Source organism: Numida meleagris, chromosome 1 (assembly GCF_002078875.1).
Source record: "Numida meleagris isolate 19003 breed g44 Domestic line chromosome 1, NumMel1.0, whole genome shotgun sequence".
Taxonomy (NCBI): Eukaryota; Metazoa; Chordata; class Aves; order Galliformes; family Numididae; genus Numida; species Numida meleagris.
Window position 1 is genome coordinate 131,884,271 of NC_034409.1, and position 16,008 is coordinate 131,900,278.

General features: G+C 39.9%; 1 protein-coding gene across 2 annotated transcripts in view; it reads left to right on the forward strand.

The window, feature by feature from the left end:
* Nucleotides 1-15,791, forward strand: part of LOC110406866 (sodium/hydrogen exchanger 2) — a 32,291-nt gene extending 16,500 nt beyond the window's left edge. Inside the window, exons 4-12 of one of the 2 annotated variants that reach the window (XM_021413899.1) lie at nt 645-862; nt 1,756-1,958; nt 4,344-4,433; nt 5,810-5,880; nt 7,357-7,518; nt 8,111-8,207; nt 9,113-9,244; nt 11,125-11,215; nt 13,342-15,791. In XM_021413899.1, coding sequence (XP_021269574.1) covers nt 645-862; nt 1,756-1,958; nt 4,344-4,433; nt 5,810-5,880; nt 7,357-7,518; nt 8,111-8,207; nt 9,113-9,244; nt 11,125-11,215; nt 13,342-13,712 — 1,435 coding nt within the window. In that variant the 3' untranslated portion in view covers nt 13,713-15,791. Of the gene's footprint in view, nt 1-644; nt 863-1,755; nt 1,959-4,343; nt 4,434-5,809; nt 5,881-7,356; nt 7,519-8,110; nt 8,230-9,112; nt 9,245-11,124; nt 11,216-13,341 lie in introns of those variants that run through there. The other variant, XM_021413907.1, reaches the window with a different exon arrangement.

The following is a 16,008-nucleotide window of genomic DNA, read 5'->3' on the forward strand; positions in this document are numbered from 1 at the left end:
AAGCTCTAGCTGTTCTCTCACTTATCAGCTGAGATCCCCATTTCATTCATTTTTGTGTGCTTTAAATGTTCAACAGCATGTTGTGTTTTTCTCCTCTGAGGCCATGCTCAGCTCTATGCATATGGAAAGCAAGCAGTGGCAGAGGAGTTTTCTGTGGCCTTGCTGCTTGCTTTTCTTGGAGAAAGGAGCTGGCTGCTGTCATTCACATCAAGGGGGGAATGGTTTGGTGGGCCAGCTACTGATGGGAACGGAGTAGAGTCCTGCCCAGGGCTTACAGTGGCCATCCTGTCTGTTAGTATCTGAATAATGTCTTTCTGATGTCCTTCAGCAGCAATAGGAGCAGCAATCCCTGTTCTCCAGGGCTCCCTGGCTCTCCTCAGCTCTGCCTTTCTCAAAGTGCATAGTTTGAGTGACTAATGAACATCTCATGTGGATTTAGTATATGACAAAACTCTCCATACGCTGGTGTGTTCTCAGAAAACTTCCTACCCTGGAAAAAAAAAATCACATGCCCAAAACAGGATGTTCACTAAGTCTATAACTTTGAGATTTGTTGGTGATGGAATAAGACATATTTTGTATCTTAAAGAGGACTATGGGAAAGTGAAAAGCCAATGAAACAGAGGACTGTGTTTGCCTTTCAGGATTACAGCTTGTGCCATGACCATGAATAAATACGTGGAGGAAAATGTTTCCCAAAAATCCTATACAACAATAAAATATTTCATGAAGATGTTGAGCAGTGTCAGTGAGACCTTAATCTTCATTTTCATGGGTGTCTCTACAGTTGGAAAGAACCATGAGTGGAACTGGGCCTTCGTTAGCTTCACTCTCCTGTTCTGTTTAATCTGGAGGGCGCTGGGTAAGCAATTCCCAGACTGTGTCATGTTCTTTACAAGTGATACTTCCCACCTTTCTACGAGCAGAAAATGGCAAAATTTAGAGAGAATTCCATTATCTTATTTGTAACATGTCCCAGATCTCAGGGTTAGCTTCCATCTTCCCCCAGAATGAAATCCAAAAACCAGTTTGGTCTTGATCCTCCCCATCTGAAGTTAGAGGCAGTCAAGTTTGTTAATCTGAGTGAATCTATCTAATTACAAGTGTATTTACAAATAAACACTTTTCTTCTTAAAAGAATATGCAGTTCTGCACATCCTTTATGCTGAAAAACAGACTGATGGCTCCTCAGCTCCTGGCCCCTAGGCTTGCTCCCTTCACCTTCCCTTATGCCTTTTTCCAGCCTGCCGCACCTCTGTAACCTGTGCCTTTGGTACACCACCGTGCACTGATGTCTTCTTGCTCCATCCCCAGTCCACCATCTTTCCTGTCTATGGAAGTGAAATCAAGTGATTGAGTAGGATTTTGCAGAATTTAAACCACGGATTGTTGGAAGTGGAAGCCAAAGTGTTCAAAAGTACCTTAAGTTCCATTAAAAAAAGTAGTTTAGGATTCTGGTCCGTACTGACTCAAGAATTACTACTGCATTGGAGGGCCAGAATGGCTGTCTTGTGGGTATCAGGTGCTTCAGGTGCTCCTAAATCCATCTGGCCTGAGGTCACTAAATATGTTTAAGAATTTAAAATTTTTCTTTGGGGTGTTTTCAAGCTGCTGTGTAACATTTTATTCCTTCAATAATGTGTAAGTAAGAAGCAAGTACAGGTGTTTTAGAACAAGTGGGGCATTGTGGGGGATTTCAATGTGATTTTGATTTCCTTTTTTCTCTTTCTTGGATTTCCATTTTTTTTTCCTCAGGTGTTTTTGTTCTGACTCAGATCATTAATGTGTTCCGGACAATTCCTCTCACTTTTAAGGACCAATTTATTATTGCCTATGGAGGCCTCCGAGGAGCTATTTGCTTTTCACTTGTATTCCTGCTTCCTCCTTCTGTGTTCCCCAGGAAGAAATTGTTCATCACTGCTGTGATTGTGGTGATATTTTTTACCGTTTTTATTCAGGTAATGCCTTTCCTCTTCTGGACCTTTTCTTTCTGAGGCAAGGAGTAAATAAGCTGTGGGTAGAAAAATGGATGTCTTAAATTACTGGAAGGATTATACTTGAAGTAACATACTTCTTTATTGCTCCATGGTCATACTTAAAAAAAAAAAGCTATGCAGTCAGCAGACCGATAGCAAAACTATGTCAGATATTAAGTACTTAGGCGAACATGTAAGTGGTATTAAGCATTTAGGACCCAATGAGGTTGGAGTAGAGATAAAAGATAATCTGGGTACAGCCCCAGTACTAATGCCTTGTTAGAATATTTAAGTTGTACGTTTACTAAGGAGCTGGGTATTGTGTGCAGAGAAGAGTGGAAAGAGGAATGGAAAGCACTCAAGGGCACTGCAAGGTGAATTGCAACGTTTGAATCTGGGTGTTAAGCAGTAATGTTGAAAACCAGCTGAACATCCATTCAAAAGCACCACTGGTGTGAAAGAATGTGAAGAACAGATCTCCGGTATCACAGTGGTCATGGAGACCTTGTCTGAATGAACAGGAGGAATGAGAAGAAGGAAGTAAACACTGATTTTGAGGGATAGAATAAAATGTGGATGTATAGGGAACATGTTGTGAAATGCATCAGGGTTTGCCAAAGTGAAACCTGATATCATTCTTTGATAAAGCAACTGATTTTTGAGCATAATCTCATCAAACTAGATTACTGTAATAACTTCCTTTTTTTTTGTTGGGGGTGGGGTAGAAGGCAGGGGAGCGACACAGGAGATTATTAGCTTAACTGTTAGTAACACATAGGTTTAGATTGGCTTTCAGGTGATTGCAAAGTGAACGAGGAAGCGAGGAAGGAGCTGGCAATTTCTCCTATAAGGGGAAATAGACATATAGGGTAGTTTGGGTCTGAGGGTGTCTAGTGCAACCCCATGCCCAAAACAGGGCCACCTGCAAAACCAGACTGAGTTACTCAGGGCAGTGGCTGGTTTTGTTTTAAGTATCTCCATGAGCGGAGATTCCCTAGACCCTCTAGGCGGCTGCTCCAGTGTTCGACCACCCTGATCAAATAACAGGCTGATGAGTTGTTGTTAACAGAATTCCTCAAAAGATGGCTCCAGGGGATGGTTTTGTTTAATATTGTTGTTAGTGATCATAACATAGGAGTTCTGTGGTGCTGACCTTTCTTAACAATGGACCTTGGAAGGTGGTAACATCATGGAGTATCAACTAGAAAGAGGAGAGTAAATGGGGAACAATATGGTGGAAATAGAATGAAATTCAGAAGGTGCATGTGCAAATGTTGTTCTTGCTAGGACTTTCTTAACTAGGGATTTCTCTTATTAAATAAATGGAGACCTTTCATTTGGAGAAAGAATGAAAAAGGAAAAAAACACAATTGTATTGGCTGATAATGTGTTGGAGCTTAAGACACCAGTGCAATCCAGGCATAAGAAAGATGTACTGAGACAGGTGTTTCCAGCAGAGAACAATGTTGTGTTCTAGAGTTGTCATGGGACTAGTAAGCCTGTTGTGTGAAAGAAGACCAGAATGTCTTGGTCTCAGCAAAATTAAGGAGAAGAGGGAATATAATTACTGTTTATATCAGGGAGCGAACATCAGGGAAGGAGGAGCACTGTTTAAGCTATAAAAACAATGTTGGCACAAGAACAAAGTGGTACAAAGTGACCATGGTGTAATTAAGAAGCAGCTTTCTAATTATCAGAACAATGAGGTTCAGGAGGAGTGTTCCATGTGAGCAATGGGGCAAAGAAACCTAACTATTTTTGAGATAAAGCTTAATTCATTTATGAAAACAAGTACGTGGCATGATTGTCTGAGATAGTAGGGACTGATCTCAACACCATGAGATTCATTTCTCTCCTTTGTCTGTGTGCCTGTACAAATAAACAGTGATGTCAATTCTTCCACAAATAATTGTTCAAAAATCATTATATCATTCTGGGGCGGCCAAAACTTTTGTTCTTTCTCTGAGAATTGTGTAGTATGGACACATATTTACCTAAAGTCTTTATGACATGTCTGGTCTATGCTACTGTTGAGACTACCTGAGGGTTACTCAAGACAAATCCCATTAGCAGTATGTCATTTAGCCCTCTTGGGCCTCTCTGCTCTAGGCAGTCCTTTCTTTTCTTCTGTTGTATCAGTGGAATCTATATGTTGACAAGGACTTTGCAACTGCATGCAATACCTGCTTATTACAAGAGTGAATTTGCTATTAGGATTGTCAGACTGGATTTTTGGGAGTTGAAAAGAAGGAGCTAAAATGCTATCCACTGCCATTATCACTGCTCTGACACAGAAAACATTGAAAGGCTTTGTTTTTCCTTTATATTTATGGAAAAACACAGAAACATTTGCTTTTTTCTTCACAGGGAATAACAATACGTCCACTGGTGGAGTTTCTTGATGTCAAAAGGTCAAATAAAAAGCAGCCAGCTGTCAGTGAAGAAATTTATAACAGGGTATGCTGTAGCTTCATTGTCACAAATGAAACCTTCGTAGAGATGAAATTCCTGATGGCTTTCCATATGACAAGGATTTAATGCACAGCATTACAGAGATACATGCATTCTTGAAGATTTCTTTTCTATAGCTGTTTTAAGTAAAATAACTGCAAAGCTTATATTTAACTCTTGTTAATTATCAAAATTATCATTATTAGGTATTTTTAATTTGAGATCTTCACTTGGTTTTGCTCACCTGTTGAAGTAAATTATCTTTTTGTAATTTGTTTCACATAGGAGATATGTGTTGTCTTAGAACTTGACTACATTAAGAAACCTTTGGCAATTTAATTACATTACATTGTAGGTGAGTTAGTCTAATTAAACACATGTAAAATCCTCCTAAAGACACATTTAAACCTCCTGAGCTCTCACATCATCAGTGTCTTAATAGATTTGTGTTTTGAATGCATATGTCTCTAATGATTGTGGTTCATTAGCTATGTGTATTCTTGAATGTATTTCTCCTTGTAGCATGAGCTGCAAAAACCTGGTGGTTTTAAATTCCAAAAATGAGGAATAATAAGGGTCACATTCAGTAGAGAACTGAATCTAGGCACCCAAAAAGTCACTTCTGAGCTTACCATTTGGATATATCCAGCAGGATTTCCCCCTGAATTTTAGAGACCCCTACTGTGGTACTTTAATCAAGAGCACAGCTGCCTGTGAGCTGGCTCGGGGGATTGTGTGAGATCTTAGCTGAACTGATTTACCCTTTTGTAATAAGTAAAAGACTGAGGAAGGATGTGGTTCTAATAGTGGTTGCTCAGGATGTTTTGAGGTGAGGCTGGACCACAGTACCCCAAAATAGGAGCTCAGGATGCTGGCTATGGCAGGTCTGCCCTGTGCATCCAGAAGGGGCAGTGCTGGCTGCCCACTTGGGTTGTCTCCTCCACAAAGTCACACCTGGCTCACTGTCAAGCCAGGGGAAGTCCCTGGAGAAGTTCCAGGCATAGCTCCAAGTGATTAGGGAACTTGAAAGAAAGGAAAATATGGCAAAAACAACTTACCACCAGATTTAGGCAGGAGCTCAGCAAGGCTGACATTGCGGAGATCGGCTTCTGTCCTTCTGGGGCTGTGAGCTGAGAGAGCTCCACAGGAGAACAGGATCCAGGTGCTCCCCTGGGCATGCGAGTGAGGGCAAAACTGACCCCTTTCAATATCTGCAAGCCAAGCCCACGCTTGTTTGCTTAGACTGCATTTAGTTAAACTCAAGCATCGTCCTAAATTCTGCCTTGGCTTTTCTGTTTTGAAGTAAGTTGAAAATTAATAGTCTAATGGCAAGCCGAATGGTATCTATACACTTATGTAATGAACCAACATTTCTTGTTTAGTTCTTTGATCACGTGAAGACAGGAATTGAAGATGTATGTGGACACTGGGGTCACAACTTCTGGAGAGATAAGTAAGAATGGCATTTAAAACTCTTTGTTATACAGGGGAGAATAAACTGGCTCTGCAGCAACAAGTGAAAGCTGCTGGGCATCAAATTTCATTTTCAGCATTTTATTCTTGAATGCAGATGGTTGTTTTTAGAATGCGTGGGTTACAAAGAGAAAGCAGTAAAACAATGTCTTTTTAACTAAACCACAAGCTAGTAGTACAAAATTTCCAGCTGGGAAAAAGCACAGCCCTCTGATCCCAGGGTAAATTTTTCTACCTTCTGAGCGTGTGGGTAATCTCACTGTTCCTGAGTTTTTCAGAGCATTTCCTGTATGTCTGCTGAGCTTTTGATCCTGAGCTGGCTTTCCTGCTGCAAACTATCTGTCTCTGTGGTGTTAAGTGAGGGGTTAGTTCCCTAGATGATGCGAAACAAGCAAAAGCTCTGGGACTTCCGCTAGGAAGATCAAGGCACTGGCTGGCATGAGGTGCATGAGGGATCCTAATGGCAGGCAGCTCTACAGTTCCTGATAGTATTATTTAAGACTCAGTGTCAGTTAAGAAGATTACCAGTGGCTATACCTGAATTATTTATGCTGCAGTTTAGCTGCTGAATCATCATCGTTGTTTGTTTGGATCTAACTCCCTTTTCTCAGAAGCACATTCTTTTTCACCCAAATCCTTCAGACGCAAAGCATGGGCATTGCTCACCCACCTTCTGGTCACTGCCCTGACAAGAATTTAAGCATTTTATACAAAGAGGAACAGCAGCAGCAGCAGCAGAGGCTGAGGATCCCTCTCCAAATGACTTGAGGGCATGGCTGAGGATGCTGTCCCGACAGATGGGTGACATGGGTACAACTTTTCTTAGCCTGGTTCTCCTCCAGTTTGTGTAGATCTTTAACCAACAGATTATGGACTGAAGGAGAGTCCCACCTCTTCATGACCTTCAGAAACATTTTTGACTGAAATTCGAGAGTAATTTCAGAGTGACTGGAGTGCAGGATATTTTCTGACCAACAAAATCACTCTGCTCCAATCAATATTTTTTCACTAAGCATCCAAGAGGGCTGCAGTTGCTCTAAAGAAAAGGAGAGCTTCCAAAATTTTACAAGAGCAGGCTAAAGTTTCAAAGAAAAAGCAGTGGGTGCAAGTGTAGACCTTTTATTTGTTATTACAGTAAATATTTAATGTTCTCTTTGTCTCTGTGAAAATGGAGAATTAGAAATAATATTGTGCAATAACACAGAGTACATAGAAGCTGAAAGTTGCTGCTAGGGACACTATGCTTTAACAGATTAACCAAAACATAGGTTAAGACTGTCTGAAGCAAGGATGAATTTGACCTTTTATTATGATACCCAGCAGTAAGTTACTAATACGAGCAGACACATTCCCAAGGAATAAACTCCTTCACGATTGCTTTAGCAGCAGTATAGAAGCATTCCTCAGCTCTGCCCAGTAAAAATTAACTGGTTGGGTTGGTTTGCCTCATGCACAGGTTTAAAAAGTTTGACAATAAATACCTGCGAAGACTTCTCATCCGGGAGAACCAGCCCAAATCCAGCATTGTTTCTTTGTACAAGAAGCTGGAAATAAAGCATGCCATCGAGATGGCAGAGAGTGGCATGATAAGCAAGGTGCCTTCGTCAGTGTCTCTCAGGTAAGGCAGCAAGGCCTACACAACTGAGCGTTACAGCAGGGTCACGTCATGTACTTCACAGTCTGGTCCGTAGGCAGGATAATTGCTTTGACTTAGGACACTCTGTGTCCTAATGTCACATGAACAGTAAGCAAATGCGGAACTGGATCATTTCACAGCAGCTCACATACAAAGCATGAGTGAGCCTTGCTCTTCCGGAGCGTGTAGTTTTACAGGGGCAGCTGCACCCAGCTTCCAGGGAACATTGCTGTGCCATGTGGGGCTGAGCTGGGTTTGGTCCAGTGTCTGCACATCTGCTGCCAGGAGCTACAGGGGAGGCCTGAGGGATGTTGGGAAAAGTGCCTTAGTTGAATTTACAGCTTAGAGCAATTGATACCGATTTCAGAGAGTGGGTTTTGAGTCTTCGCACTTGACTCAAATGATATCAAGGTTTTGTTCTCACCCGCTACATTTTCACCTTTTCCTCAGTTGACTTAGAATGCTATTTCTAATACATAGGAATCTGTTCAAATATGATTTCTAATTGTAAAAATAAAAATATTCTCTCTTTCTCATCCTTTTTTGTATTTTTCTGGGCTTTATTCTTCCACAGTGAATATCATGAAGGAAAAATAAAGCCACTCTCTCCCACTGAGATGGAAAACATGCGGGAAATACTAACAAAGAATCTCTACCAAATACGTCATCGAGTAAGAATAAAGTTTTGCATACGTAAATATCCCTCTACTCTTTGACCATGCTTCTTACCTTCATAAAATATCTTCGGGCAAGTGCAGTATCTACTGTACAGTAGTATATAAATTAATGCTGTTATTTACTTCTATTGCCTATAAATAAATGCCTATTATTATAACATTTTCAGCAACATATGTGTTCTCCTTTACGTAAACAGCTTATTTCATTTTATACTATTGATAAGGCTTAATGTTTTTGTATATTACCTGCAGTATACTTCCATTACTTAAAAAGGATCATTGGTGCAAATTCAACCCAACCTTGTCCCACTTCTGTTAGTATTTTGTTCACTTTACAGTATGCGATTAGATTTCCCATTTGCCTCCAGTTGTGAAGTTAACTTGCATTAAGAGCAGAGGTGATGAGCTGGAAAAATAGTGAAATAAAAGCAAAAGGACATTTCACATTTACCCTTCTGTGGCTAAGTAGTTTGAATGTCTGTGCCCTTGGAAGATATTCAAAAGTGGAGCTTGCTTCAGCTTGCTGGAGGTAAAAATGACTTCCCCCTAGGTGACTCATCCTATCACTTTCAAATGTGCATCCTCCGTTGACATATTGACTGAGCAAGTACAACGTGGGGGTAAGCACTGTATTAAGGCAGCTTTTTCCAACTGCTCTTTCATTATAAATATCGTCAGGCTTAAAAAACAAACAGGTGCTCGTGAAGCCTCTGACTTAAAAAAAATCTGGCATAATTATTGCCCTTGTTCTTAATTGTCTTTAATATGACTTTATTTGCAAGAATTATTGGTGGTTATTAAAATATCAATGCAAAAAAGCCTGTTTTGGAGTGTGCAATAGAGCTCAAAACGTTTGACATTGTGTTTTTCAGAAAGTAACCACGGCTTTTCTATTTCAGACCATGTCATATAACCGACACAGCCTGGCTGCAGATGCAAATGAGAAGCAGGCCAAAGAAATTCTGATCCGTCGCCGGCACAGCCTTAGGGAGAGCCTACGGAAAACTAACAGCCTGTCAAGAGAAAGACCGGTACTTGTATTTTAGTTGATTTATAGAAAACAATTCTCCGTAGCTAAATGCCATGCAGAAAAAATCTTCTGAAATGCAGAAAAAATATATCCCAAACTTGAAAGACAACTGCACGTATAATGTCACACTTACACCCTGAGTTGCACACATGGGCCCCAGAGTTTGCACTGAACCCTTCTGAAAAGCTTCCGTATTGTAGAATATAATATGGGATTGGTATCTGCTGCCATGGTTTTATCTCAGAGGAACTGAGCAGGCTCCATACACAATGTACTGTATGGCATGGTCAGAATTCTCTATCAGTATTTTCTGGAGAGTTGATGACTGAGGTAGAATATGACTTTGAGTATGACAAATATGACTTCAAATATGACGGACTTCTTACAGTATGCTCCAAAATGTGGGAAGGAGGAGAGCTTCTGGTCACATCAAAAAGGGTGAATGCTTCATTTGAAAAAATGCTGTGGGATCATTAGGATTCTTAAAAAGTGGTCAGGATTACAGGCTTTGACACAGGATAGAAAAACCCTTCATCTACAAGAAGTGGTGTGTCTCAGTGACATATGACTCTCTGAAGCAATCCTTTTATGCCATCATTGTAAACTTCAGACCATATTTGAAAAGAGCACACTGATTAAACAGTGAAGCCAGTGCCCCATTTTAACTCTGAAGGAAATGAATCCCCCTATAAATATGTATTTTCATGTTGCAGGAACACTTAGTGACTATTATCTTCACTGATGTAGTTGTCCTTCAGCTACTGAGGCTGCTGCTGCTGTCTACAATAAGTACTGTATCTCATTTGTGACCATTACCTGGGTTACCATTGGCATTAGTTGTAACAATAAGTGTGTTTCTGAATGATTTTTTCCTTCTCAACCACAGTTACTTACACTGATTTTTTAGAGGGAGTAATGAAGAGACTTGGCAGGAGTAAAACACTTTTGGGGCAGAGAGAGATGGTGTCTGACAGCTTTTTCAAACTCAAAGATTGTAATTTTAAAAATAATTGTCCTTGAGTAAATCCATCACACAAAGAAGTACAGTAATCATGTAAGCACAAAAGTGTCAAAAGAGGAAAAATGTCTCATGGAAAGTAGATTTTCTTTTCACATTCACTTTGAGTGTGCATTGCTGAGTGGTACAGGCAGGGGAGAGTTGGTAGATTGTCAAGGTTTTAAACATGTCTTTGTAACAAATGAAAGGAAGGATACCCTTGAGAAATTTCTGAATTTTTAAGAATCGCCCTGCCCTGGAAAGAACCTCATATGCTCCAGGAAGTGTGAGGTGCACTCTGCACCTAGGGACTATGGAGCTTAAACTTGGGAAAACAAGGCTTCTGTGCCCAGTGCTGGTGAACAGTCACACTGGCGCCCAGCTTCCCCATCAGCCTGAGTGTGACTAATCAACTGTGTAAAGTTATTTGTATGTATAAAGCATTTGCGGGATCAGAATACAGATTAGCTTTTGTTCCCGAGCTTCAGTCTCAGCCTAATTTTTGCAGCTGACTAATAAAGTTCCAAAATAGAGTTGCACAGAAATGATGCCGTATTTGTCTTCCACTGAAAAACCTGTACAGGTAAGGCTGGAGTTTGAGAGCATACATTTATTAACTCTGATCTCAGAGGGCATAGCACTGGGCTTTGCTTTGATTGAACTGCTTGAGATTACTCAGTCCTTACCTTAGTTAGCAGAGACCTCAACCAGCAGTAAGCGTTAACTTAAGTGTGTAATAAAAGATCACATATTAGCTAATCCCAAACTACTTGCTAGCCCTTGAGCTACCTAAGTCTATTCAAGCCTCAGCTGTGTATCTTAATATGCATTATGCAAGTACTTCAGTTTGCAGTGTCTTAATGATTCTCTTATTCTTTGTGCAGGCTGCTGCAAATACAAAAAGATTTCTTTCACTTCCTAAAAACACTAAACTCCCAGAGAAACTACGTGTGAGAAACAAAACATCTTCCAGAGGTAATGGAAAATTTTGTGCCTCCTTGTGTGCTGCACTCATCTTGCCTACATAGAAGGAAGGTTTTTCCAGGGATGATGTACAAAAATTAGCATATTGATTTTCAAAAAGATAGTAACTACTTTATGTGCAAGGGCTACAATATTTCTAGCACTTGTATTAAAACAGGTATTTTATTGTGAAGAAATGCCCCAACAAACAGTCTTGTGGAATTTTCAGCTTGAAACATTTGCACCCGAAACAGTCATTGCTGATTCCTTGTGTTTTTCTAGGATAATATCCAAATTTCCCTCTTAGATTATGACCCTATGTGGTTTCTTTTCTCACTGAGGTCAGAGTAGGCAGTGCCCTGAGAACCAAATCAGTGTAGAAAATGAAGGTGTGGTAACTGATATATAGATCTCACAAAGAACTTTTCAAAATTGTGTGGTTAACAACCTAAATGTCTATTTTTTTTATGCCTAAACTCACAAATGTTTCATTTTGGAGTTCTTGAATTATAAAATTAAAAAAAAACTGGAGGAATGCAACTATCTGATGTGAAAACTTTGGTTAGTTCTGTACATTACTTTTGCTTGTATACCATTTGCATGAACATGCTTATGCCATGAACAGGAACAATCTCTTGTTGGGGAGATTAAATCTCTGCACACTCACTAAAATTTCCTGACCACACCTCAGACCAATTAGTTTCCCACTTCTTCCAAATGAATTTAGCAATATACCATGTCTTTGTCTGTTGCTAATTACATTTTTGCTCTCCTGAATGCAGGATGTCTTTTATTCTGTAGTTATGTCTACAGAGGTCACCTACTGTCACCTAGCATTAAATATTAAAGAGGAAATATGCCTCCAGATTATTTAATTGTCAAAAAATACACAATTTGACATATTTAGGAGGGAAAAAGCCTGCAAACATAATCTGATGAAGACCTTCCTTGATATAAAATTATCTGGGTGAATGAATAATTATGTGGTGATATGTTTTGTTGACCTCTTCCTCACCTTTTAAAAAGAAATAATATGCAGGCTACTAATGGAAGTTGTGCTTATGACAGTTGCACAATATGCTATTCTTTGCTTCGATTTATTTGAAACACCGTATCTGACTTAAATCTAAGAACGAATCTGAGTCATTCATAAATAATTGTTAACATGATTACTGAATGACTGAAACATGCCAGTTTCATTGAAGATACTGGTCAATTAAAAAGAAAGAAAAGGTTTTTCACTGAGTGGGTAGTTGGGCACTGTAACAGGGCAGTGGTCACAGCCGCAAGCTGCCAGAGTTCAAAAAGCTTTGGACACTGCTCTCAGACATAGGATTTGAATTTTAGGTGGTTCTGAGTGGAATCAGGAGTTGGACTCCATGGTCTTTGTGGGCCCCTTCCAACTTGGGATATTCTGTGCTTCTAAGTCAGCTGGGGAAAATATATTGCGCATCTACACAGCCTGATTGTTCCCAGCTTAGTTTACCTGATAGTAATCACTGCATTCCTTAAATGATTATGCCAGCTTTCCCTTGGCCATTTTCTGCCCTGCTGCAAGTGTGTGAAGGAGTCTATGGCAAGCTGATATTTGCCTTGTGATATCTATCATACATTCAAGCATCTTAAGGATGGGATGTTTCCTTTCATCTGGTCATTGCCCTCCTTTGTTTGGTGATGCATTGATGCTTCTTTTCCAAAGCCCAGTTTCTACAGTCTCTGTAGATGCAGTGCCCTGGAAGTGCCTCAGATTAGGCTTGTTATGTGAGGATAAGAAAATCTCATTTCTTTGTCTTGCTTGGACACCACCGGAGACTAGATCCCAAGTAGCTCAGAGAGGATCAGGTTTATTCCATTTATGCCATGTCCTGTCAGATCTGAGGAGCCTGGGGAAATGTCAACCTTAAAAGGGTAGCACTCTTTGACTGGGGGATTTCTAAATGTAACTGTTTTGAGGAGAGGGATGTTTGTAAGTCAAATCTTAAAGCGTTTGTCGCTGGGCCTAATCACAAAGCAATGAATTTAAGAAACACAGATAAACTTTTTACTATGGCTGTTGCTGCTTAGTGTGCTGTTGTATGAATATTCCTGAAACAGAAACATTCTGCAGCTAAGATCTTTATTTTGTTTTCACTTAACAGTGGGTGACAGCAGTGACTCTGAAATGGATGCCACTACTACAGTGCTCAATTTAAGACCCAGAGCAGGGAAAATCTTGAGAGAGCAGAGACTGAGACAGCAGCGGCCACCCTCTGAGTTTAGCATGGAGTGGAAGAACGAAGTTGATGGGAGCCAGAACGGACGAGGAGAGCAGCAAGAGCCAGGCAGCCTGCCTCAGCCATCCATTGGGTTCAGGCAGCCACTACTGACAAGACCAAGATTTGGCACCTTGAGCAGGGAAGACTTGACTGCAGACCATGGGTCAGCAAGACCTGTACCACCGCCACGATTAGTTAGGCAGGCATCACAAGGGGAAAGGCAGAGGAGTAAGCCTGAGAACCAGCCGTACTGAACATAGCAAAGATTGAACTGTTGGTATCGAACTGTGGATGTACCAAATTCAGATTCTAAACTGATCAGATCAGACAACAGGATCCATTAAAGAGAAGACAAACTTCAATGTGGATCTAAGCAGGTCCATTTGGGTAAAGCCAATGCCATTAACTAAGTCAAAGGAATACTGGAGCAATTGCAAAACTGAAGACATTACAAAAAAAAATGTTTTATAAATAACTTATGGCAATGCTTTAATTACATTATTTCCACTATTAAATAGGATGGAAATGTGCCTTATCACATCATCTCTTGTGGAACCAAATCACGCAGGCTCAATACCCAGCTATCCACTGAAAATTGTTGTTGAAAGTCCAGTGATGAAGGGGTTCTTTACAGAAATCTGTACCATTTCAGATTTTATTTATGATCAAATGATACGTTTTGACCAGAGCATTAATATCAGTAACACTGAAAAATGCACAATGCACCTATCATATAGACTTTGTAAGAAGCATGAACGTATTTCTGAAGCCCAATTTGTTTGAAGAGCCGTGACGCGGAAAAGAGGAAGAAGAGAACGAACAAGCTGTAGGAGGAGAATTGCACATGCAGTTCATAGAAGTTGCAACAAAGACAAGACCTGAATAGCTTGAATTTTTAGTTTTTGAATTTTTGCCAATATGTAGCTTTTAAAATGGTACTGAGAATCACCAAGGGAAATCTAAATGACCTTGATTGTCACTAACGTCAGTAAGAGCTGAGAGCACCTGAAGGAATACCAGAAGCCCTAAAAATAGAAAACTTCAAGTACATAACTAGTGTTCCTGTTCAAAATTGCTTTTTGCACCTTAGCATCTTTGTTGCTGTGCAAACATGGCAGTAGAATAGTTGTAGAGCACTGCACATAGAAAACTGAGCAGTGTCCTATTTGCATCAGGGACCACTGAGACTCAAGAAAGCTCCTTCCCTCGTGCTTGTGACCCTGGTGAAATCATTTTATTTTTATTTCTTCATCTGTAAAAGGGGAAGGATTGTCTTTTCTTTCTCTCCCACTGATTTGTTTGTACAGAAAAGTAGCACTCCAGGGGCTCTGGAATCAGTTACAGTCACTGTGCACCTTAATAATGCCCATAAGAAATGCAGACTTTCTTCATCCCAGCATAAACGGCAATCATTTGAGAACATATGGGTAGGAAGGATGCATTAAGATAAATGGTACTTAATAGGTCTCAGGAATTTGCACTTTCTGTCCCACTTTATCTTAAGTTTTGAGCTTGCTTCAGCACAGATACACATTTCAGCACAATGCAAAAATCATTTTAATTCTTGTTACAAGATTCATAGCTTTCATTTAAGAATGTACACTGTGAAATCATAACTTTTCTTTTTCATTCGCACATTTCTAAATCTGTGGGCAATAAGATTCACTTTTTTATTTAAGCTTGTTTTAAAAGAACTATTAAAAATCAGAATTTGCTTTTAAAATCACAGGGTAGATTTCTTTGAAAAATTTGCGGGCTGGGTTGGTAAATTAGTTTAAAAAGGGATAAAAACTTGACTTTACTTAACAGCTTTTCCAAGATATTCATTTCACGTATGTATTTGAAATGCCAAACTTGTCTAACCTCTTCTATTGGCTCGTGTCTTTTAATTGTTTTCCTGTGTTCAAACTATGTAATTTCTGCCGTGTGTCAAATGCAAATTTTAAGCTGTGGAGAGATGGCTAGGTGAACCCTAGAAATCTCGGTCAGATGTTCATGGCTATTCTTAAAAACCAATTTTTGTGGAAGGCATTACTTATCTACCCTTTGATGGTCACCTCCTACGTGGAATAAAACTGGGCTCAAGCAAAGCCAGTAAGCTTTAAAAACAAATTTGATTGTCCTTCTACATGGAAAATATGTTTCAGCTGTAAAATTGCCAGCAAGTACTTTGTCACTGTGTTACTGATACAATGATTGAATAAGAAAGAGGCCTTGAATTTGGATTTTATTTTTGAAACTTCTTTGCAGATCGGACTGTTTCGGTTAGGTGTTTTATAGCAGACCCACCTGAAATCTGACCAAATAAATAAAAACAAAATGTTGCACATCAACCTTTAGTTAATTCCCTGCAGAGCTTCTCCTTCACGTGCTGTTAATGACCAGTTGGCTTGTGTCTGGGGAACGATGTCTTATTTAAAAAATTGTTGTTGGCTTTGTTGGCACAATTTTAAACAGTGAATGCAGGTTTGAGGACCCTGACAGCTTTGCTTGTTGTCCATTAGTACAGCATGTGCTTGGATCATTGGTACTTAAAACTAGGTTCCCCAT